The 24,669-nt window shown below is 43.3% G+C and overlaps 2 protein-coding genes across 5 annotated transcripts in view; one reads left to right on the plus strand and one right to left on the minus strand.

Moving 5' to 3' along the window:
* The window catches only part of LOC131746906 (C-C motif chemokine 4), a 108,331-nt gene that overhangs the window by 22,179 nt on the left and 61,483 nt on the right, over positions 1 to 24,669 (plus strand). Inside the window, exon 1 of one of the 4 annotated variants that reach the window (XM_067020988.1) lies at positions 15,104 to 15,145. The exons of the other annotated variants lie outside the window; for them this stretch is intronic. The gene's annotated coding sequence lies outside the window, so the exon portion shown is untranslated. Of the gene's footprint in view, positions 1 to 15,103; positions 15,146 to 24,669 lie in introns of those variants that run through there. 4 annotated transcript variants of the gene reach the window in all.
* On the minus strand, positions 455 to 5,263 carry LOC131746905 (C-C motif chemokine 14). Its single transcript, XM_059048681.2, has 3 exons — positions 5,075 to 5,263; positions 1,133 to 1,247; positions 455 to 672 (listed from the first exon to the last, which is right to left on the minus strand). Exons 1-3 carry the CDS (start codon positions 5,160 to 5,162, stop codon positions 585 to 587), a joined length of 291 nt encoding a protein of 96 aa, XP_058904664.1. The 5' UTR covers positions 5,163 to 5,263; the 3' UTR covers positions 455 to 584.

Raw genomic sequence — 24,669 nt, forward strand, 5'->3', positions numbered from 1 at the left:
ATGTCCATGAGTCATTCCTATCCCAGTCATCAGGGAACAGAGGCCTTGAGACCAGCACAGAAAAAGACTATGGAGTTTGCTATAGAGAGGCCTGTATGAAGATTTACCTGCAAAGTCAGGTGATACTTCTTGGCTTTACACTTGTGAAGCTTAAATAAGATAATGCACATAAACTGCTTAGCAGAGTGCTTAGAATATAGAAGGCGCTACAAAAATGGTATCTGTTATTCTTGTGGTTATTATTGTGTAAAGGTAGCTTTTACACTGTCTTCCTCATTTTCTGCTCAGTTTTCCTCTACCTCCATCGCAGGCCTGACCCATTTTTTGGCACCAGGCTCTGGCCAAACTTTTGCAGAGTGATGCGTGAGGCTGAGAGTACCACCCTGAGCTGGGCTCACCAGTGTCCTCAAGTCTACTGCCAGTGGGCAATTTAGTAGAAATGAACGAGGGCAGGGAAGGGCATGATGGTCTTTAATTCAAGGCAGGGCAGCTCCCAGGAGGTGTCTGGGGCCAAGTTGGGAGTGGGGTTCAGCCCCGTCTCTTTAAATTCGGAGCTGTGTCCTTCTCCACTACTTCTGGGTCACTCAGATCTCCTCCAGCTCCTTGATATAGTCCTGGACCCAATCATCGCTGGGGTTGGCACAGATGTAATGGCCCTTTTTGGTGATGAAGCTGTGGAACAAGAGGGGAGAAGGATGACAAACCGAGGGTCCGGCAGCCAGGAAGCAAGAGCCCATCCCCCCTTCCTCACAAATTCCTCATCCAACCCAGACTGGTTCTCCTTCCTTAGTGAGAGGCAGCCCAGGGCCGGCGTCCTTTCTGAGGCATGCCCTTCAGCCCCTCAGAGGCCCCTGGACCCATCTAGTCTCAGTGTCCCCACCCAGGAAGTGCCCCTTGCCTGCCCTTCCCCTCCCCCACACCTCCCCATCCATGGCACCAGCTTCCTCCTGGCCCCAGCGGGCCCCAGACAGCCCAGAAGCCCCCAAGTTCCCTCCCGGCTGCCTCTCCCTGCGTGGACATACCTGAGAAGCACCCTGGGGAGCCCCCATTCTGTGTTCTCCCTGCCCCCCTCTCCCCTACCCAGGCCCTGCTGGCTCCCCCTCCCCCAGTGTGGTGTATGGGTGCCACCTACACAATTCCAGGCTTGGAACACTGGCTGCTGGTCTCATAATAGCTTGAAATCCGCTGTCGCCTGACTGCCCGCATCATGTAGCTGAAGCAGCACTCGGTGGGGTGGTAAGGTCCTCCTGAGGAGAAAGCATGGAGGGAAGCTGAGATCAGGGCACTTGTCTGTTTGTCTTTTAAAATAAATTTATTTGTTTTATTTGTTTAATTTTGGCTGCGTTGGGTCTTCGTTGCTGCACGCGGGCTTTCTCTAGTTGCGGCGAGCGGGGGCTACTCTTCGTTGAGGTGCGCGGACTTCTCATTGCAGTGGCTTCTCTTGTTGCAGAGCACGGGCTCTAGGCGTGCGGGCTTCAGTAGTTGTGGCACGCGGGCTCAGTAGTTGTGGCACGCGGGCTCAGTAGTTGTGGCGCACGGGCTTAGTTTCTCCACGTCATGTGGGATCTTCCCGGGCCAGGGCTTGAACCCGTGTCCCCTGCATTGGCAGATGGATTCTTAACCACCGCGCCACCAGGGAAGCCCCAGATCAGGACACTTGTTGAAGGTGACAGCTGCTGGCTGCCTCTGCCCCCGAGCCGGTGGAAGAGGGAAGGAAGGAGGGGACAGCCCCCAGAATTCCAAGAGAGGGCTGTAGAAAAATCTCAGTCCTCTGGCCTCCCTTTCAGACTCCTCCCGGGGCTCCCCTTTCCCTCCCCCTTCACTAGTGACCACTCTGCTTTCCATTCTCCACCCCCACATCCCCACCCCAGAAGGACTGGCTGATGACTTTGAACTCCAGATGGAGGAGCAGCAAAGCCCCGATCTCAGCGAGCACACGCCATCCCTGGGGGCAGCTGGCAGAGATGCTCCAAAAAGGAGGGATGGCTTCCCTGGTGGCGCAGTGGTTGAGAGTCCGCCTGCCGATGCAGGGGACACGGGTTCGTGCCCCGGTCCGGGAGGATCCCACGTGCCGCGGAGCGGCTGGGCCCGTGAGCCGTGGCCGCTGAGCCTGCGCGTCCGGAGCCTGTGCTCCGCAACGGGAGAGGCCACAATAGTGAGAGGCCCGCGTACCGCAAAAAAAAAAAAAAGGAGGGACATGGGAAGAAATCCCATTAGGGATTGGGATGCATGCCATTTGGGGCAGATCCTGCCCCTGCCAGTGTCCCCATCCTGCCCGTGCACTGCAAAGAGGGCAGGATGCCCATACCAAGCCCCGAGGATAATGGCCCGGGAGCCAGGACACCCAGATCTGCAGGACACCCTACCTCGCCTCTGCTGGCTTTCCGCCCATGACCCCTCATTCCCTCCTCAGTCTCCTCATCTGTGAAGAGGCAGTTAACTGGATTGGTGGTTTATACATGAAGTTTCCTGGAGGCACTGGTGCACTTGGGAGTTCAGTCTTGGGTATAAGACCCCATCAGCCTTTTTTTCTGTTTTACATTTTGGGCCTTCTGTGTAAGATTTTGCTTGAAGAGAAGATTTCCTGATCTAAAACACTTTTTTAAAAAATCACTATTTTTCAATTATTTTTTGATTCTGAAATTTCATGGCTCTTACAGGAGGTGCAAGGGGGTGACAGCAGAGTCACACCAAGATTGAATTATGGGGGTAGCAGGAAGGGCGTTTCAGATCAAGGGCCCTGCAGTTATCGGGTGCAGTGATTGGGGCTGTGCATGTTATGTGACCAACCTGGACAGAAATGTGGGTGTGCACAGCGATGATCTCGGGGTCACCGACGGTGACTGGGTGCTTGGGTGGAAAGGGAAGGGCTGGTCCTCTTTTTTTTTTAATCATTAAGCACTTATTAGGTGCTAATGATTTTTTTTTAAACATCTTTATTGGAGTATAATTGCTTTACAATGGTGTGTTAGTTTCCGCTTTATAACAAAGTGAAGCAGTTATACATATGTCCCCATATCTCTTCCCTCTTGCGTCTCCCTCCCACCCTCCCTATCCCACCTCTCTAGGTACCTGGTTACAAAGCACCGAGCTGATCTCTCTGTGCTATGCGGCTGCTTCCCACTAGCTATCTGTTTCACATTTGGTAGTGTATATATGTCCATGCCACTCTCTCACTTTGTCACAACTTACCCTTCCCCCTCCCCATATCCTCAAGTCCATGCTCTAGTAGGTCTGTGTCTTTATTCCCGTCTTACCCCTAGGTTCTTCATGACCTTTTTTTTTTCCCCCTTAGATTCCATATATATGTGTTAGCATACAGTATTTGTTTTTCTCTTTCTGACTTACTTCACTCTGTATGACAGACTCCAGGTCCAACCACCTCCCTACAAATAACTCAGTTTTGTTTCTTTTTATGGCTGAGTAATATTCTATTGTATATATGTGCCACATTTTCTTTATCCATTCATCTGTTGATAGACACTTAGATTGCTTCCATGTCCTGGCTATCGTAAATAGAGCTGCAACGAACATTTTGGTACATGACTCTTTTTGAATTATGGTTTTCTCAGGGTATATGCCCAGTAGTGGGATTGCTGGGTCATATGGTAGTTCTATTTGTAGTTTTTTAAGGAACCTCCATACTGTTTTCCATAGTGGCTGTATCAATTTACATTCCCACCAGCAGTGCAAGAGGGTTCCCTTTTCTCCACACCCTCTCCAACATTTATTGTTTCTAGATTTTTTGATGATGGCCATTCTGACCGGTGTGAGATGATATCTCATTGTAGTTTTGATTAGCATTTCTCTAATGATTAATGATGTTGAGCATCCTTTCATGTGTTTGTTAGCAATCTGTATATCTTCTTTGGAGAAATGTCTATTTAGGTCTTCTGGAAGGGCTGGTCCTCTTATCCAGCACCATTGCCGGAAACACCCTCACTCCCCAAAGAGTGAAATAAGGGACCCGTTTGTCCCCGGGAACCACTGCCACTGCATTCCTCTGAGCTGTCTGAGTGAATTCTCAGAGAGGCAAATCAAACTGTCCAGATTCTGTCAACTTTAGTTTTATTTCAACAACCTTCTATGTTTCCCTTCAGTTTCTGAAAACGAAATAAAGTAAAATTGCAGAGTGAGGAATAGTTTTGGCTGTCTGTAACGGCAGCTCATCCTAAGAAATAAGCTGAAAAAAGGTGGCCTGGGGACACCCCCAACTGTTGCATTTCCCCCTACCACATAACTAAGCGATGCTGCACTCGTGGGTTAGGGTGGACCCTGAAAGCAGCCTGGGTCCAAATCCCAGGAGGTAAATGGACATAGTGGCCTCGAGAGGCTCCAGATACTGTTCCCCAGTCTCCCTGGGGATAATGACCCCAAATGCGATGGGCCAGTCTTGTGCTTAATGGTGAAGAGAGGTGAATTGAGGGAGTCAAGAGATAGCCTGGCCTCACTGCATGGCATTGACAGGAAGGGGACTCATCCTGGGCAGGGTGAGGATGAAACCAGTTTAAGAAGACACCAGACCTTATATACGTACAATGGAATACTACTCAGCCATAAAAAAGAATGAAAATTTGACATTTGCAGCCACATGGATGGACTTGGAGGGCATTACGCTAAGTGAAATAAGTCAGACAGAGAAAGACAAATAACTGTAGGATATCCCTTATATGTGGAATCTAAAAAATATAACAAACTAATAAATATAACAAAAAAGAAGCAGACTCAAAGATATAGAGAATGAACTAGTGGTTACCAGTGGGGAGGGGAAAAGTAGAGGTAGGGGGTTAAGAGTACAAACTACTAGGTGTAAGACAAGCTACAAGGATATATTGCACAACATGGGGAATACAGTCAATATTTTATAACTATAAATGGAGTATAACCTTTAAAAATTGTGAATCACTCTATTGTACACCTGTAAGTTATATAACATTGTACAGCAACTATACTTCAATAACACAAAAAGGAAGACACCAGACCTCCTTCTAGAGCCCCTTTCTCCTTGTATCCCCGGCAACCCTACTCGTGCTTGTTTCCCCACAAGAACCAGGTTGGAAGGTATTGCACTCACTTGCATAGGATCCAGTCTTGGACCCCAGGGCAACGGTGGTAATGAGGACGAGGAGGAGGAGGGATATGGCTGCCATGGAGACCTTCATCCTCCTGTGAAGGGAGTGGCTGCAGGAGGAGAGCTGGCCTGGTAGGGGCTTCGGAGGCTCCTGGGCTGAGGAAGGTTTGAGAAATGTTCACTGAGGCAAAATTTGTTTTTTAAATAAGGGAACTAAGATTTCAAAGGGAAGTAGGAAGCAGTAGATTCCTCAGCAATTTCATATCTTGCACATTTGTTGAGGGTGGAGTGAAGGAAGTGCAGAGAGCTGAGATTTCAGGGAGGAAATTGACCTCCATCCCCAGTGGGAATACGTTTAACCCTTTGATAGAAGCTCTTCCTTAGTTGTAGGACGACCATGAGCACAGTGGTAGAGGAGACTGTCTCAGATTTAGTGAAAGATCTCGAAGGCTGGGATGTGTCCTGTGCCCAATTCTGGTTCCTGGCCTCAGAACAAGGCCGTATGGGGGCTGGAGATTGGAGGGGATCTGGGGTAACAGGATGAGGTCTGGAGTCCCCACATCAGGTCTAAGAAATCCTCACTCAAGCTCTTCAGCAGAACTTTTGGCTCCCTACCTCATCCCTGGCCTTTCACTGTCCCCTGGGGTGAAGAGGTGTCATGGCGCTCAGCAGATAATTTATTTAACGAGCACTATACTTTAAGGGTTGCTCTACACAGTATCTGCTGTCCCAAAGGCTTCATGAATATTAGCCCTTTTAAGCCTTTTATCAGTAGTTGAGGAAACTGAGGCACAAAAAACATCCGTTACTCCCCTGAGATTTGACAGTTGATAAGTGGAATCGGGCTTCAAACTCAGGCAGTCTGGCTCCCAAGTCTGTGTCCTTAATCACTCTGCTGTGGAAAAGAAACACGGGAGCCCCCAACGAGCTGTCTCTAAAACTGTCCTGCCTGGCTTGGCTTCTCTAGAAAACCCTTATTCCGAGACCTTTCTGAGTTCAGAGAGTGGATCCCTTTGGGACCTTCTCCCAGTTTCTGACTTTCATTATGGAAAAGCTTGATGGGGACCTAGAAAATGCTTCATTCGGGGATGGCTAGCAGGTTTCATTGATTAGTGGTGGACTGGCGCTCAGTGTTGGAAATGGTTCTGAGGCCATATCCATGTATCATGTGACTGATGTGCTTTCTGTGAAGGTGCAGCTTGCGTCATCCTTAGCTTTGTCTAAACAGGCTATTTACTGAGGAGGAATTGGAGCTCAGGAAGGGCCAGAGACTTGCTCATGTTCACGAAATGATTTGGATGCAGGGCAGACCCACCTCTTCACACTCTCCGTCCAGTGGCCTTGACCGTGCTCTTCCTGGGGGAACTTGTCCTATTCTTCTTGCTGTTGTGGTTAGAAGGCTGTTTCCATCTTCTCTCCTCCACTCGTCAGGGCAGGGCAGGCCTAGCAGATAGCAAGTGATCTGTAAGTATATGTTTTAGAAGAAGGATGAATTGAGCTGGTCTAAGTATGTATATCTCACAGGAAACAGCTGAATTCTCATGCTTAGGTGCCAAGACAGTAATTTATTTGAAATGTTCTGTATTTGTTATCAATAATAACACTATTTAAACTCCTCAAGTCAAGTGATAACGATTGTCGTTAGGAACAATCTACGGAAACAAGATGTTTCTGGGAAGAATTTGAGTTGGGAAGAAATAATGATTACTTCTTTGTTTTTGCGGAGACTAGCCTGCTTGCCAAGTTGTTGCTAGGATCTTTACAGGAAAGTCCGTTATTTTTCAAGCAGTTATTGAATTCCTACCCACATTAGCCTGGTTACATTCGTTGCTATAATGAACAACCCCTAAATCTCAGGGGATTCATTACATGAAGGTTTATTTCTGGCTCATGTCACAGTCCAGTGTGGGCTGGCAGCGTGATGAGTGTGAGTGTGTTGGAGAAGGCTGTTTCATGCACCCATTCAGGGACCAAGTCTTCTTCTATCTTATAATGCCGCCATTTTCCACAGGAGGCCTCCAAGTTTACTACAAGAGGGGAGAAGCAGAGAGGGATGGGCAGATTTTTATGGCCCAGTTCTGGAAATAGTATAAGTTACTTTCACTTACACTCCATGGCCAAAATGAAGTCACCTGGCTCCAACTTAATGACAAAGGTAAGGAAAATATAGATCATCTGTGTGCCCAGGGAGACGAGAGAATGGGTTTAGTGACTGCATCACTTCTTTGCCATAATATCATGGGCTAGGCTTGGAGGTGACCCTGACCTCAGAGGACTCATAGCTTGAAGAGGGACTCAAAAAAGTCAATGAAAATTTCAAAACAGTGGGATGAATGGACTTCAGTGGCAACATAATTAGAGACCTTAAAGGTTCTCCTGTTGCCCACTGGTGAGTATGTGGTGCCTGTTTAAAAAATGTTAAAAATATTGGACTTCCCTGGTGGCGCAGTGGTTAAGACTCTGCCTGCCAATGTAGGGGACACGGGTTCAAGCCCTGGTCTGTGAAGATCCCACATGCCACGGAGAGGCTAAGCCCGTGCGCCGCAACTACTGAGACTGTGCTGTAGAGCCTGTGAGCCACAACTACTGAGCCCACATGCCACAACTACTGAAGCCCGTGTGTCAAGAACCCGTGCTCCACAACAAGAGAAGCCACCGCAATGAGAAGCCCACGCACCGCAATGAAGAGTAGCTCCCACTCACCGCAACTAGAGAAAGCCTGCGCGCAGCGACACAGACCCAATGCAGCCAAAAATAAATAAATAAAATTATTTTTTTAAATGTTAAAAATGTTTTTCAAAGCAACACATATGCACTGATTTAAAAAAATGGAAAATATATAGAAAGGGTGGGTGGGACCCTTAATATGTTTACGTCTTTGCTTTTTTGCCTGTGTGTGAGAAGTCTTCCAGCTCCACTGGCCTCAACCAAGTGGGTCATGCCCTCTGTCCAAGCACTGGCTCACACCAAGAGAAAAGGCAATGAGCTATATTACTTTTAAAATCTCTTTTTTTTTTCTTTTTTTTAAAAACATCTTTATTGGAGTATAATTACAATAGTGGGTTAGTTTTTCCTTTACAACAAAGTGAATCAGTTATACATATACATATGTTCCCATATCTCTTCCCTCTTGCATCACCCTCTCTCCCACCCTCCCTATCCCACCCCTCTAGCTGGTCACAAAGCACAGAGGTGCTCTCCCTGTGCTATGCGGCAGCTTCCCTCTAGCTATCTAATTTACATTTGATACTGTATATATGTCCCTGCCACTCTCTCACTTTGTCACAGCTTACCCTTCCCCCTCCCCATATCCTCCAGTTCATGCTCTAGTAGGTCTGTGTCTTTATTCCTGTCTTACCCCTAGGTTCTTCATGACCCTTTTTTTTTCCCCTTAGATTCATATATATTTGTTAGCATACGGTATTTGTTTTTCTCTTTCTGATTTACTTCACTCTGTATGACAGACTCCAGGTCCAACCACCTCCCTACAAATAACTCAGTTTTTTTTTTTTATGGCTGAGTAATATTCTATTGTATATATGTGCCACATTTTCTTTATCCATTCATCTGTTGATAGACACTTAGGTTGCTTCCATGTTCTGGCTATCGTAAATAGAGCTGCAATGAACATTTTGGTACATGACTCTTTTTGAATTATGGTTTTCTCAGGGTATATGCCCAGTAGTGGGATTGCTGGGTCATATGGTAGTTCTATTTGTAGTTTTTTAAGGAACCTCCATACTGTTCTCCATAGTGGCTGTATCAATTTACATTCCCACCAGCAGTGCAAGAGGGTTCCCTTTTCTCCACACCCTCTCCAGCATTAATTGTTTCTAGATTTTTTGATGATGGCCAATCTGACCGGTGTGAGATGATATCTCATTGTAGTTTTGATTTGCATTTCTCTAATGATTAATGATGTTGAGCATTCTTTCATGTGTTTGTTGGCAATCTGTATATCTTCTTTGGAGAAATGTCTATTTAGTTCTTCTGCCCATTTTTGGATTGGGTTATTTGTTTTTTTGTTATTGAGCTGCATGAGTTGCTTATAAATTTTGGAAATTAATGCTTTGTCAGTTGCTTCATTTGCAAATATTTTCTCCCATTCTGAGGGTTGTCTTTTGGTCTTGTTTATGGTATCCTTTGCTGTGCAAAAGCTTTTAAGTTTCATTAGGTCCCATTTGTTTATTTTTGTTTTTATTTCCATTTCTCTAGGAAGTGGGTCAAAAAGGATCTTGCTGTGATTTATGTCATAGAGTGTTCTGCCTATGTTTTCCTCTAAGAGTTTGATAGTGTCTGGCCTTACATTTAGGTCTTTAACCCATTTTGAGTTTATTTTTGTGTGTGGTGTTAGGGAGTGTTCTAATTTCATACTTTTACATGTAGCTGTCCAGTTTTCCCAGCACCACTTATTGAAGAGGCTGTCTTTTCTCCACTGTATATCCTTCCCTCCTTTATCAAAGATAAGGTGACCATATGTGTGTGGGTTTATCTCTGGGCTTTCTATCCTGTTCCATTGATCTATATTTCTGTTGTTGTGCCAGTACCATACTGTCTTGATTACTGTAGCCTTCTAGTATAGTCTGAAGTCAGGGAGCCTGATTCCTCCAGCTCCATTTTTCGTTCTCAAGATTGCTTTGGCTATTCGGGGTCTTTTTTGTTTCCATACAAATTGTGAAATTTTTTGTTCTAGTTCTGTAAAAAATGCCAGTGGTAATTTGATAGGGATAGCATTGAATCTGTAGATTGCTTTGTGTAGTAGAGTCATTTTCACAATGTTGATTCTTCCAATCCAAGAACATGGTATATTTCTCCACCTATTTGTATCATCTTTAATTTCTTTCATCAGTGTCTTATAGTTTTCTGCGTACAAGTCTTTTGTCTCCTTAGGTAGGTTTGTTCCTAGATATTTTATTCTTTTTGTTGCAATGGTAAATGAGAGTGTTTTCTTAATTTCACTCTCAGATTTTTCATCATTAGTGTATAAGAATGCCAGAGATTTCTGTGCATTAATTTTGTACCCTGCTACTTTACCAAATTCATTGATTAGCTCTACTAGTTTTCTTGTAGCATCCTTAGGATTCTCTATGTATAGTATCATGTCATCTGCAAACAGTGACAGCTTTACTTCTTCTTTTCCTATTTGGATTCCTTTTATTTCTTTTTCTTCTCTGATTGCTGTGGCTAGAACTTCCAAAACTATGTTGAGTAAGAGTGGTGAGAGTGGGCAACCTTGTCTTCGTCCTGATCTTAGTGGAAATGGTTTCAGTTTTTCACCATTGAGAACGATGCAGGGCTTCCCTGGTGGCGCAGTGGTTGGGGGTCCGCCTGCTAATGCAGGGGACGCGGGTTCATGCCGTGGTCCGGGGGGATCCCATATGCCGCGGAGCGGCTGGGCCCGTGAGCCATGGCCGCTGAGCCTGCGTGTCCGGAGAGGCCCGCGTACCACAAGAAAAAAAAAAAAAAAAAAGAGAGAACGATGCTAGCTGTGGGTTTGTCATATATGGCCTTTATTATGTTGAGGAAAGTTCCCTTTATGCCTACTTTCTGCAGGGTTTTTATCATAAATGAGTGTTGAATTTTGTCAAAAGCTTCCTCTGCATCTATTGAGATGATCATATGGTTTTTCTCCTTCAGTTTGTTGATATGGTGTATCACGTTGATTGATTTGCGTATATTGAAGAATCCTTGCATTCCTGGAATAAACCCCACTTGATCATGGTGTATGATCCTTTTAATGTGCTGTTGGATTCTGTTTGCTAATATTTTGTTGAGGATTTTTGCATCTATGTTCATCAGTGATATTGGCCTGTAGTTTTATTTCTTGGTGACGTCTTTGTCTGGTTTGGTATCAGGGTGATGGTGGCCTCATAGAATGAGTTTGGGAGTGTTCCTCCCTCTGCTATCTTTTGGAAGAGTTTGAGAAGGATAGGTGTTAGCTCTTCTCTAAATGTTTGATAGAATTCGCGTGTGAAGCTATCTGGTCCTGAGCTTTTGTTTGTTGGAAGATTTTTAATCACAGTTTCAATTTCAGTGCTTGTGATTGGTCTGTTCATATTTGCTATTTCTTCCTGGTTCAGTCTCAGCAGGTTGTGCATTTCTAAGAATTTGTCCATTTCTTCCAGGTTGTCCATTTTATTGGCATACAGTTGCTTGTAGTAATCTCTAATAATCTTTTGTATTTCTGCAGTGTCAGTTGTTACATCTCCTTTTTCATTTCTAATTCTATTGATTTGAGTCTTCTCCCTTTTATTCTTGATGAGTCTGGCTAATGGTTTATCAATTTTATTTATCTTCTCAAAGAACCATCTTTTAGTTTTATTGATCTTTGCTATCATTTCCTTCATTTCATTTTCATTTATTTCTGATCTGATCTTTATGATTTCTTTCCTTCTGCTAAATTTGGGGGTTTTTTGTTCTTCTTTCTCTAATTGCTTTCAAAGTTAGTTTTTTTATTCGAGATGTTTCCTGTTTCTTAAGGTATGATTGTATTGCCATAAACTTGCCTCTTAGAACTGCTTTTGCTGTATCCCATAGGTTTTGGGTCGTCATGTCTCCATTGTCATTTGTTTCTAGGTATTTTTTGATTTCCTCTTTGATTTCTTCAGTGATCACTTCGTTATTAAGTAGTGTATTGTTTAGCCTCATGTGTTTGTATTTTTTACAGATCTTTTCCTGTAATTGATATCTAGTCTCATAGCGTTGTGGTCGGAAAAGATACTCGATACGATTTCAATTTTCTTAAATTTGCCAAGGCTAGATTTGTGACCCAATATATGATCGATCCTGGAGAATGTTCCATGAGCACTTGAGAAAAATGTGTATTCTATTGTTTTTGGATGGAATGTCCTATAAATATCAAGTCCATCTTGTGTAATGTATCATTTAAAGCTTGTGTTTCCTTATTTATTTTCATTTTGGATCATCTGTCCATTGGTGAAAGTGGGGTGTTAAAGTCCCCTACTATGATTGTGTTACTGTCGATTTCCCCGTTTATGGCTGTTAGTATTTGCCTTATGTATTGAGGTGCTCCTATGTTGGGTGCATAAATATTTACAATTGTTATATCTTCTTCATGGATCGATCCGTTGATCATTATGTAGTGTCCTTCTTTGTCTCTTGTAATAGTTTTTATTTTAAAGTCCATTTTGTCTGATATGAGAATTGCTACTCCAGCTTTCTTCTGATTTCCATTTGCATGGAATATCTTTTTCCATCCCCTTACTTTCAGTCTGTATGTGTCCCTAGGTTTGAAGTGGGTCTCTTGTAGACAGCATATATATGGGTCTTGTTTTTGTATCCATTCAGCCAGTCTGTGTCTTTTGGTGGGAGCATTTAATGCATTTACATTTAAGGTAATTATCGATATGTATATTCCTATTCCCATTTTCTTAATTGTTTTGTGTTTCTTATTGTAGGTCTTTTCCTTCTCTTGTTTCTTGCCTAGAGAAGTTCCTTTAGCATTTGTTGTAGAGCTGGTTTGGTGGTGCTGAACTCTCTCAGCTTTTGCTTGTCTGTAAAGGTTTTAATTTCTCCATCAAATCTGAATGAGATCCTTGCTGGGTAGAGTAGTCTTGGTTGTAGGTTTTTTTCCTTCATCACTTTAAATATGTCCTGCTACTCCCTTCTGGCTTGTAGAGTTTCTGCTGAAAGATCAGATGTTAACCTTATGGGGATTCCCTTGTGTGTTATTTGTTGTTTTTCCCTTGCTGCTTTTAATATGTTTTCTTTGTATTTAATTTTTGACAGTTTGATTATTATGTGTCTTGGCGTGTTTCTCTTTGGGTTTATCCTGTATGGGACTCTCTGTGCTTCCTGGACTTGATTGACTATTTCCTTTCCTATATTAGGGAAGTTTTCAACTATAATCTCTTCAAATATTTTCTCAGTCCCTTTCTTTTTCTCTTCTTCTTCTGGGACCCCTATAATTCGAATGTTGGTGTGTTTAATGTTGTCCCAGAGGTCCCTGAGACTGTCCTCAGTTCTTTTCATTCTTTTTTCTTTCTTCTGCTCTGCAGTAGTTATTCCCACTATTTTATCTTCCAGGTCACTTATCCGTCCTTCTGCCTCAGTTATTCTGCTATTGATCCCATCTAGAGTATTTTTCATTTCATTTATTGTGTTGCTCATCGTTGCTTGCTTCCTCTTTATTTCTTCTAGGTCCTTGTTAACTGTTTCTTGCAATTTGTCTATTCTATTTCCAAGATTTTGAATCATCTTTACTATCATTATTCTGAATTCTTTTTCAGGTAGACTGACTATTTCCTCTTCATTTGTTAGGTCTGGTGTGTTTTTATCTTGCTCCTTCATCTGCTGTGTGTTTTTCTGTCTTCTCATTTCACTTATCTTACTGTGTTTGGGGTCTCCTTTTTGCAGGCTGCAGGTTCATAGTTATCGTTGTTTTTGGTGGCTGTCCCCAGTGGCTAAGGTTGGTTCAGTGGGTTGAGTAGGTTCCCTGGTTGGGGGGACTACTGCCTCTGTTCTGGTGGATGAGGCTGGATCTTGTCTTTCTGGTGGGCAGGTCCACGTCTTGTGGTGTGTTTTGGGGTATCTGTGGCCTTATTATGATTTTAGGCAGCCTCTCTGCTAATGGATGGGGCTGTAGACCTGTCTTGCTCTTTGTTGGGCATAGGGTGTCCAGCACTGTTCGTTGCTGGTCCTTGAGTGAAGCTGGGTCTTGGTGTTGAGATGGAGATCTCTGGGAGATTTTCGCTGTTTGATATTGCGTGGAGCTGGGAGGTCTCTTGTGGACTAGTGTCTTGAGGTTGGTTCTCCCACCTCAGAGACACAGCCCTGGTGCCTGGCTGGGGCGCCAAGAGCCTTTAATCCACACGGCTCAAAATAAAAGGGAGAAAAAATAGAAAGGAAAGAAAAGGAAGGAAGGAAGGAGGGAGGGAGGGAAGGAAGGAAGAAAGGAAGGAAGAAATGAAGGAAGGAAGAAAGCAAGAAAGGAAGGAAGGAAGGTGGAGAGGAAGAAAGGGAGGAAGGAAGAGAGGAAGGGAGGAAAGAAGGGAGGAAGGAAGGAAGAAAGGAGGGAAGGAGGGAAGAAAGGAAGGAAGAAAGGAAGAAAGAAAGGGAGAAGACAAAATAAAGTAGGATAAAGTATAGTTATTAAAATAAAAAATAATTATTAAGAAGAAAAATTTCTATTAAAAAAAAACAGAAAAACGGGTCGGTCTAACCCTAGGACAAATGGTGAAAGCAAAGCTATACAGACAATCTCACACAGCAGCACACACATACACACTCACAAAAAGAAAAAAAGGGGAAAATAATAGTATATCTTGCTCCCAAAGTCCACCTCCTCAACTTGGGATGATTCGTTGTCTATTCAGGTTTTCCACAGATGCAGGGCACTTCAAGTTGATTGTGGAGCTTTAATCCACTGCTTCTGAGGCTGCTGGGAGAGACCCCCCCCCCTCTCCTCTTTGTTCGCACAGCTCCTGGGGTTCAGCTTTGGACTTGGCCCCGCCTCTGCGCGTAGGTTGTACGAGGGCGTCTGCCCTTCGCTCAAACAGGACGGGGTTAAAGGAGCAGCTGATTCGTGGTCTCTGGCTCACTCAGGCCGGGAGGGAGGGAGGGGCACGGAGGCGGGGCGAGTCCGCGACGTCAGAGGCCGGCGTGACGCTGCACAGGCCCAAGGTGCGCCGCACGTTCTCCCGGGGAAGCTGTCCCTGAATCCCGGCACCCCGGCAGCGGCGGGCTGCACAGGCTCCCGGGAGGGCCGGTGTGGAGAGTGACCTGTGCTCGCACACAGGCCTCTTGGTGGCGGCAGCGGCAACCTTAGCGTCCCACACCCGTCTCTACTGTCCGTGCCGACAGCTGTGGCTCGCGCCCGTTTCTGGAGCTCCTTTACGCGGTGTTCTTAATCCCCTCTCCTCGCGCCCAGGAAGCAAAGAGGGAAGAAACGGCCTCTTGCCTCTTCGGCAGCTCCAGACTTCAACCGGACTCCCTCCCGGCCAGCCGTGGCGCACTAACCCCTTCAGGCTGTTTTCACTCTGCCAGCTCCAGACCTTTCCCTGGGATCCGACTGAAGCCCGAGCCTCAGTTCCTGGCCCCCGCCCGCCCCGGCAGGTGAGCAGACAAGCCTCTCCGTCTGGTGAGTGCCGGTCGGCACCGATCCTCTGCGGGAATCTCTCCGCTTTGCCCTCCGCACCCTGTGGCTGCGCTTGCCTCCGCGGCTCCGGAGCTTCCCCCTCCGCCACCGGCAGTCTCCGCCCGCGAAGGGGCTTTTAGTGTGTGAGAGTCTTTCCTCCTTCACGGCTCCCTCCCACTGGTGTAGGTCCCGTCCCTATTCTTTGTCTCTGTTTATTCTTTTTTCTTTTGCCTTTCCCAGTGGGGAGTTTCTTGCCTTTTGGGAGGTCTGAGGTCTTCTGCCAGCGTTCGGTGGGTGTTCTATAGAAGTTCCACGTGTAGATAGATGTATTTCTGATGTCTCTGTGAGGAGGAAGGAGATCTCCGCGTCTTACTCTTCCGCCATCTTTAAGCCGTCCCCTCCTCTTTTTTTTTCTTTACATTAAAAATCTTGTCTGTGGTTCTAAAAGTGAAATAGTAAAAATATGGATTTTTTTTTTACAGCTTTAAAGCACATATTTTTCTAGTTATTTTGCCCTTCTAAGATTTTTACTTTTAAAAATTCAAAATTGGTTGTCAAACTTACTTAGCCATATTTAAACTTTTCCCAATTGTATATTTCTTTTATAATTAAGTAACTTTGATAAGCTTCATCATGAAAAAAATCAAGAATTAACACAAGCCAAAAGCCGGCGTATTTTGTTGTTTGTCCTTGAAAAGACAATGAAGATTCTTTCTTTTTTCAATTCTTTGAAATTATTTTGGTTACTAAAGAAATATGTGCTTTATATAAAAGTTGCAAACAATGCTGAAGTTACAGAGTTGAGAGTGAGTTCAAATTTCCACTCCACCCTGCAGCATCAGCATTACCTGGGAACTTGGTGGAAATGCTGATTCTTTGCCCCACCTAGTCCTACTGAATCAGAATTTCTGTGTTTTAACAAGCCCTTCAGGTGATTCTTTTTTTTTTTTTTTTTTTTTTTCGTGGTACGCGGGCCTCTCACTGTTGTGGCCTCTCCCGTTGCGGAGCACAGGCTCCGGACGCGCAGGCCCAGCGGCCATGGCTCACGGGCCCAGCCGCTCCGCAGCATGTGGGATCTTCCCGGACCGGGGCACGAACCCGTGTTCCCTGCATTGGCAGGCGGATTCTCAACCACTGTGCCACCAGGGAAGCCCCAGGTGATTCTTATGCATGCAAAATTTCAGAAGCCCTGAACTATAGCACAGCTTCCTAACTGATGTACTTTACTGTACTGGTCTCTTCAACCCTTGGGCCTCCTGACTGGGGTGGGGTAGGTCAGAGTCCCAGGCTGGTTGCCAGCAATACAAAAAAACTCATCATTGTAATTCAGTGTTGCATAATAATTTAGAGATTTAGTGATGAATTAGATTTGATTTTTGCACACAGATGTCATATCTTAGTCTTATTTTCAGTCTTCTCTACACCCTGAAATAGTCATTTTTTTTTTTTAGTTACTTTGTTGATGGAATTTTATTAAAGTCATTGAATAAGTCATTGGACAAAGGGGGTTAATGACCGTTGAATAACACTGCAAGCTCATGCAAGACAGTGATTTTGTCCTTTTCACCATATATTTCCCCAGTGCCTAAAAGAGTACTTGACATATAATAGGAGTTCAGAACCAATTTCTGAATAAATATTCTAACTTTATGAAAGTCACTGTATAATATTCTCCTCTTATACACTGAAATATACTTGAAGGGCAGGAATGTAGTTTGTTTTGGTCTCATGGTTTTCCTAATGCCTACCATAATGTATAACATAAAGTAGTCACTCAATCGTTATCTGTTTGAGTGACGATAAATATCTGTTTCAGGATTCCAGAGAAAGGGAGAGAGATGCTCTGGCTGGGATAGTGGGGGAAGGTTTTACGGTGGCATCTAAATTGAACCATGCAGGATGGGTTGAGTTTTTCTGAGAAGGTTGAGAGGAGGGGCATTTCTGGCAGAAGCACCACAGAAATCAAGGAAGCGAAAGAGAACATTTTTTTTGAGGAACTCTGAAAAGAGAGTATTACATAATTGACCTAACATAACATGCCATTTTCTCCTCAAAGACCTCAGAGAACTGTTGTGATTGACCAGATGCTTGGTCAGAAAGGAAATTCTCAGTTTCCACCCCTCATTTCTTTCCAGCTGCTGGTGTCGTGACCAAAAGCCTTGATCAGGAGATACCTGGCCCTCTGTTATCCAAAATGCTCAGGTGGTCTGTGCTCACCATTCATTCTACTGAGCTAACAACTCGACCAAAGAAACCACACACATTGCCCTTAGGCCTAGCATTTTTTAAAATCCAGTAACTCTTTGAGATCTTCAAGCCTCTGAAACAAAATCTCAACAGAGAAGCCAAAAGCTGCTGTTACCACCACAAGTAATGAGAGCAACAGGAAAGGTCATAATTGGGTCAAAATACAGGCCAGAACCCTGAGCATCTGTGTTTGCTTCTTTTACCTCCCCCAACCCCACTGAAATGACAGAATAAGTATGAAAATTAAAAAAATTATTAAAAATAAATTCATAGTAGTAGCAGAGAATTAGAAAAGATGACAGAAAGCTGACCATAAGGTGAGAAATTTCTGTTCTATATAAAGGACATTTGTCAACTCGATGGCAAAACACAAGGCGACTGAAAAACTTGTATCCTCACATAGGTGATGGAGAAGATCATTGAGAAAATATTTTTCCAACAGGACCCTGGGTAACCCCAAAATCGGAGTCTGGGGGTATTAGGAGAAGAAGCTTGGGTCCAAAGAACAAGCTAGGACTTTGCCAGTCCCCACTTTAGGACAGTCAGGGGTTTTCCCCCAGGATAAAGCTGCAAGCACGGTTCTCTAACTAAAGAAGGATATCCTCTGTAAAGGTCTATATGGGAAAAGAATCTAAAAAAGAGTGGATATGTGTATATGTATAACAGATTCACTTTGCTCTACAACAGAAATTAACATAACGTTGTAAATCAATTATACCCCAATAAAATTTTTTAAAAAATAATAAAGAAGGGTATCTGCTGTGGGAGTCTTCCAGAGGGGACTATGGGCCAGAGAGCGAATTGGGCTGTGACCTGGATAACCTCTGGTCAAAGACAAGAAGGCCCATCCCTCTCTGCCCCCTAGAAATGAAGCTCTCTGACAGCCGCTGAAAGCCCGGCTGGTCACACCCCTCCTTCCTTTTCATTCGCCACAGCCAGGGCCCAATAATTAGAATCTGCATTTACTACTAGGGAACTAGGGGTTTCCACTTACGCTGGGAAAAAAGAAAGGTATCCCTGAAGGAGTAAAATACACTAAGGCACTCTTCCCCTTCACTGGTCCACCAGCTAGCCTTCCTACCTGCTTACCCACACCTCCTAAAATGGTATCTCTAAGTGAGGTTCTAGGACCACCTGCATACAAATCGCCTGTAATGCTTATTTAAATTGTATGCATCTGTGCTTTACCCCTGACCATCCCCCAATCATCTCCCAAATGATGAAGTAAAAGAAAATTTTCTAAACTGTAGTCAAAGATTAGCTATTTTAGTAGGGAGGATGAGACGAACTATGAATCTGTGGGTTTAAAAATCTTTTTTTTAGATTTTTGTTGACTGTAGTATAGTTGATGTACAACATTATATAAGTTATAGGAGTACAATGTAGTGATTCACAATTTTTAAAGGTTATACTCCATTTATAGTTGTTATAAGACATTGGCTATATTCCCTGTGTTGCACAATGTATTCTTGCAGCTTATTTTAATTTTATTTTTATTTTTAATTTTTTAGACTGCACCGTATGGCATGTGGGATCTTAGTTCCCCGACCAGGGATTGAACCCGTGCCCCCTGCCTTGGGAACGCGGAGTCTTATCCACTGGGCTGCCATGGAAGTCTCCTTGTAGCTTATTTTATACATAATAGTTTGTACCTGTTAAACATCTATGCCTATATGGCCCTTCCTCGCTTCACTCACCCCACTGGTAACCAATAATTTGTTCTCTCTATCTGTGAGTTTATTTTTTTTCTTATGTTCACAAGTTGTATTTTTTATATTCCACATATAAGTGATATCACGGTATTTGTCTTTCTCTCTCTGACTTATTTCACTTAGCATAATACCCTCCAAGTTCATCCATGTTGTTGCAAATGTCAAAATTTCATTCTTCTTCCAAGGCTGAATAGTATTCCTTTGTGTGTGTATATATATATATGTGTGTATATATATATATATATATATATATACACACATATATATACTGCATCTTTTTAAAAAAATACTTATTTATTTATTTGGCTGTGCCAGGTCTCAGTTGCAGCACATGGGATCCTCATTGTGGCATGTGGGATCTTTTTTAGTTGCAGCATGTGGGATCTTTTAGTTGCGGCATGTGGGTTTTTTTTTAGTTGTGGCCTGTGAGATCTGGTTTCCTGACCAAGGGTCAAACTCAGGCCCCCCACATTTGGAGCACAAAGTCCTGACCACTGGACCACCAGGGAAGTCCCTATATCACATCTTCTTTATCCTTTCATCTGTTGATGGACACTTAGGCTGATTTCATATCTTGGCAATTGTAAATAATGCTGTGGAACATTAGGGTGCATGTATCTTTTCAAACTAGTGTTTTAATTTTTTCAGATATATACCCAGGAGTGGATATTGTTGATTTTGGTTTGTTAGTATTTTGTTGAGGATTTTTGCATCTATGTTCATCAGTGATATTGGCCTGCAATTTTCTTTCTTTGTGATACCTTTGGTTTTTGTATCAGGGTAATGTTGGCCTCATAGAATGAGTTTGGGATTGATCCTCCCTCTGCAATTTTTTGGAATAGTTTGAGATGGAGAGATGTTAATTCTTCTCTAAATGTTTGGTAGAATTCGCCTGGTCTTGGACTTTTGTTTGTTGGGAGTTTAAAAATTACTGATTCAATTTCATTACTGATAATTTGTCTGTTCATATTTTCTGTTTCTTCCTGATTCAGTCTTGGGAGTTTGTACATTCCTAAGAATTTGTCCATTTTTTCTAGGTTGTCCATTTTATCAGCATATAGTTTTTCATAGCAGTCTCTTATGATCCTTTGTATTTCTGTAGTTTCAGTTGTAACTTCTCCTTTTTAATTTCTGATTTTATTGATTTGGGCCCTCTCCCTTTTTTCCTTGAAGAATCTGGCTAAAGGTTTATCATTTAAAAAAATCTTTTCAGAGAACTAGCTCTTAGTTTCATTAATCTTTTCTATTATTTTAGTGTTTATTTCACTTATTTCTGCTGTGATCCTTATGATTTCTTTCTTTCTACTACCTTTGTTCTTTTTTATTTTCTTTAATTGTAAGGTTAGGTTGTTTATATGATATTTTTTTCTTATTTCCTAAGGTAAGCTTGTATTGCTATAAACTTCCCTCTTAGAACTGCTTTTGCTGTGTCTCATAGGTTCTAGATCATCGTGTTTTCATTTTCATTTGTCTCTAGGTATTTTTTGATTCCTCTTTTGATTTCTTCAGTAATCCATTGACTGTTTAGTAGCATGTTTTTTGTCCTCCATGTTTTGTGTTTTTTGTGGTTTTTTTCTTGTAGTTGATTTCTAGTCTCATAGCATTGTGGTTGGAAAAGATGCTTGATATGATTTCAGTTTTCTTAAATTTACCAAGGCTTATTTTGTGGCCTAGTATGTGATCTATCCTGGAGAATGTTCTGTGTGCCCTTGAAAAGAATGTGTTCTGCTGCAATTGGATGGAATGTTCTATACCTGTGTCTATATCTATCTATCTATCTATCTATCTATCATCTATTAGGTCTAATGTGTCATTTATGGCCAGTGTTTCCTTGTTGATTTTCTGTTTGGAGGGTCTCTTTGTTGATGTAATTGGGATGTTAAAGTTTCCTACTATTATTGTGTTACTGTCAATTTCTCCCTTTATGTCCATTAATATTTGCTTTATCTATTTAGCTGTTCCTATTTGGGTGCATATATTTTTATGATTGTTTATGTCTTCTTCTTGAATTAACCCCTTGATCATTGGATAATGTCCTTCTTTGTCTCTTGTAAGAGTCTTTATTTTAAAGTCTATTTTGTATGCTATAAGTATTGCTACCTTGGCTTTCTTTTGATTTCCATTTGTGTGGAATATCTTTTCCCATACCCACACTTTCAGTCCTTGTGTGTCTTTAGATCTGAAGTGGGTCTCTTGTAGGCAGCATATGTATGCATCTTGTTTTTGTGTCTATTGGGCCACTCTGTGTGTTTTGATTGGAGCATTTAATCCATTTACATTGAAAGTAATTATTGACATGTATCTTCTTATTTCCATTTTGTTAATTGTTTTGGGATTGTTTTGTTGGTCTTTTTTTGTTCCTTTCTTCTTGTTTTGTTCTCTTTCCTTGTGATTTGATGACTATCTTTATTGTTATGTTTGGATTCCTTTTTCATTTGTGTGTGTGTATACCTATTACAGATTTTTGGTTTGTGGTTACTAGGAGGTTTTTATATAGCAATGTATATATGTATACATGATTGTTTTAAGTTGCTGATTTCTCATTTCAAATGCATTTTAACAACCCTGCATTTGTACTCTCCACCCCTCATGATTACTGATTTTGATATCATATTTTACATCTAACTGTTTTGTTTATCCCTTAACTGCTAATTGTGGAGATAGATGATTTTACTACTTTTTTCTTTTAACCTTCCTACTAGTTTTGTACATGGTTGATTCTTTACTATGTATTTGCATTTACTGATGAACTATTTCCTTTCATAATTTTCATGTTTCTAATTGCGGCCTTTTCTTTTTCACTTGGAGATGTCCCTTTAACATTTCTTGTAAAGGTGATTTGGTGGTGCTGAACTCTTTTAGTTTTTGCTTGTCTGTAAACGTACTGGTCTTTCCAACAAATCTGAATGAGTCTTTCTGGGTAGAGTATGCTTGTATTTCCCTTTCATTACTTTAAATATTTGTGTCACTCCCTTCTGGCCTGTAGAGTGTCTGCTGAAGTCAGTGAATAGCCTTATGGGAGTTCCCTTGTATGTCATTTGTTGCTTTTCCTTTGTTGTCTTTATTTTTTAAAATATATTTTTAAAGTTTATTTTCATGATGTTTATTTTGTTTGTGTAATTTTGAGGTGTCAATTTATTTCTCCCTGAACATCCTGGTTGAAATTCCACCCTTGACTATTCCAATGCACTCTCTCATTTTTTTTTTTTTTTTTTTTGCCACACCAGGCAGCATGTGGGATCTTAGTTCCCTGACCAGGGATCAAACCTGCTCCCCCTGCAGTGGAAGAGTGGAGTCTTAACCCCTGGACTGCCAGAGAAGTCCCCCTTTGCTACTTTTAATATTCTCTCTTTATCTTTACATTTTAATTATTGATACAATGTGTCTTGGTGTGTTCCTCTTTGGTTAATCCTGTGTGGGACTCTCTGTGCTTCCTGGATTTGGGTATTTGTTTCCTTTCCCAGGTTAGGGACGTTTTCAGCTATTATGTCTTCAGATATGTTCTCAGCCCCTTTCTCTTGCTTTTCTTCTTCTGGGACCCCTGTAATGTGAATATTTGTGTGTTTGATATTGTCCCAGAGTTCTCTTAAACTGTCCTCATTTCTCTAATTCTTATTTCTTTTTTTCTGTTTGGCATCAGTTATTTCCACTACTCTCTTTCAGCTGGCTGATCCATTCCTCTGTATCATTTAGTCTACTGTTGACTCCTTCTAGTGTGTTTTTCATTTCTGTTGTTGTATTCTTCATCTCTTTTGGGGTTTACTTTATATTTTCTAACTCTTTGTGAAAGACTTCTCACTTCTTGCTGTGTGCATCCATTCTTCTCCCAAGGTCTTTGGTCATCTTTACAGTCGCTACCCTGAACTCTTTCTTGGGTAGATTGCTTATCTCCACTTCACTTAGTTCTTCTTCTGAGGTTTAATCTTGTTGCTTTGTCTGGTGCATCTTCCTCTGTCACCTCATTTTGCCTAAGTAGCTGTTTGTATTTTTATGTATCTGGTACATGAATTATATTTCTTAACCTTGGAGAAATGGCCTTCTGCAGGAGATGTCCTGTGCATCCCAGCAGTACATGCCCCTCTCATCATCCAAGCTATATGCTCTAGGGGTTCCCCCTATGAGGACTGTGTGGTTTCTTCTGTTGTGGCGGGCTATGTGGGTGTCTGATAGGCTTAGTTGGCCCTCGTCTGTTTGTTTGCAGGTTCTGCCTTGTATGGAGCTGTTGGCTGCTGGTTAGTAGGGCCTGGTCACAAGGCTGCTGACTCTAGAACTCCAGGGAGCCCCAGGGCTAGTGCTGGCTCAATGGTGGGCAGGGTCAGGATCTAGAAGACTCCAGGGTGTTATCTGTCTACTGGTGGGCAAAGCCAGGCCTTGGGGTTAGTGCCAGACTACTGGCAGGCAGAGCCGGGTCCTGGAATCTGGTTGCAGGGCTCAGGGGTCCCAGAGTTGATGTCAGATCACTGGTGGTAGGGGTGAGCAGTTTCTGATACAATTGGCTATGATGATGTCCGGGTTGTCCCAAAGCTTGTGTTGGCCTGCTAGTGGGCAAGATTGAGGCCCAGCTGGTCCCAAGGTAGGATCTGGCCTACTGGTGGGCAGGCTGGTTTTGTAGGCTGTGGGATTGTGGTTTTCTTGCATGTGGTGTCTGCCCCCTGGTGGGTGAAGCTTGTCCAGAGGCTAAAACAGGCTTCCTGTAGGGCAGAGCTGGGGCCCTGAGGATTCTGGGGTTGGTGCCTGCCCACCAGTAAGTGGAGTTGGGCTCTGGAATTCTGGTGGGTGAGGTCATGTCCAGAGGTGGCTGTAGGCTCAGGGGGTCTTAAGGCAGCCTGTCTGCTGATGGTGAGGCTGTGTTCCCACCCAGTGACTTGCTTGGCCTGAGGTGTCCCAGCAGTGGTGCCTACAAGCTGTTAGGCCAGGGCAGGGCTGGATCCTGGAGCAATAAGCTAGAGGGAAGATTCCACAGTGGTGCCCCCCAGCGCCAGTGTCCACATGGTAGAAGGAGCTCCCAAGGATAGTTGCTGCCAGTGTCTATGTCCCCAGGGTGAGCTGCAGTTGCCTCCTGCCTCTCTGGGAGACTCCCCAAGATCAGCAGGTAGGTCTGACCCAGGCTCCTATCAAATGTTTGCTTTTGCTCTGGGTCCCAAGGCCTGTGAGATTTTGTGTGTGCCCTTAAAGAGTAAAGTCTCCATTTCCCCCAGTTCTCTGGGACTGCCAAAATTAAGGCCTGCTGGCCTTCAAAGCCAAATGCTCTGGGGGCTTGTCTTCCTGGTTCAGGACCCCTGGAAGGGGAGCCTGATGTGGGGCTCAGAACTCTCACTCTTGTGGGAGAACCTCTGCAATGGAATTATTCTCCAGTCTGTGGGTCACCTACCAGGGAGTATGGGACTCGACTATATCTTAAGTCTGCCCCCTACACGTCTTATTGTGGTTCCTTCTTTATGTCTTGTAACTTGGAGCTTTTTACCAAGCACAGATGCAAGGGATTTTTGTCTAGTAGAAAAGATAGTCCCCAAAGTTACAGATTTATTGCCCTACAGCAGTGG

The sequence above is a fragment of the Kogia breviceps genome, chromosome 19 (assembly GCF_026419965.1).
Source record: "Kogia breviceps isolate mKogBre1 chromosome 19, mKogBre1 haplotype 1, whole genome shotgun sequence".
Taxonomy (NCBI): Eukaryota; Metazoa; Chordata; class Mammalia; order Artiodactyla; family Physeteridae; genus Kogia; species Kogia breviceps.

Excerpts from the sequence above, each read along its gene's own strand:
- LOC131746905 (XM_059048681.2), bottom strand. The coding sequence starts at position 5,162 with ATGAAGGTCTCCATGGCAGCCATATCCCTCCTCCTCCTCGTCCTCATT. Across the intron at positions 1,248-5,074 it reads CAAGACTGGATCCTATGCAA|GAGGACCTTACCACCCCACC; the intron begins GTGAGTGCAATA and ends CTTTCTCCTCAG. Across the intron at positions 673-1,132 it reads TGTTCCAAGCCTGGAATTGT|CTTCATCACCAAAAAGGGCC; the intron begins GTAGGTGGCACC and ends CTTGTTCCACAG.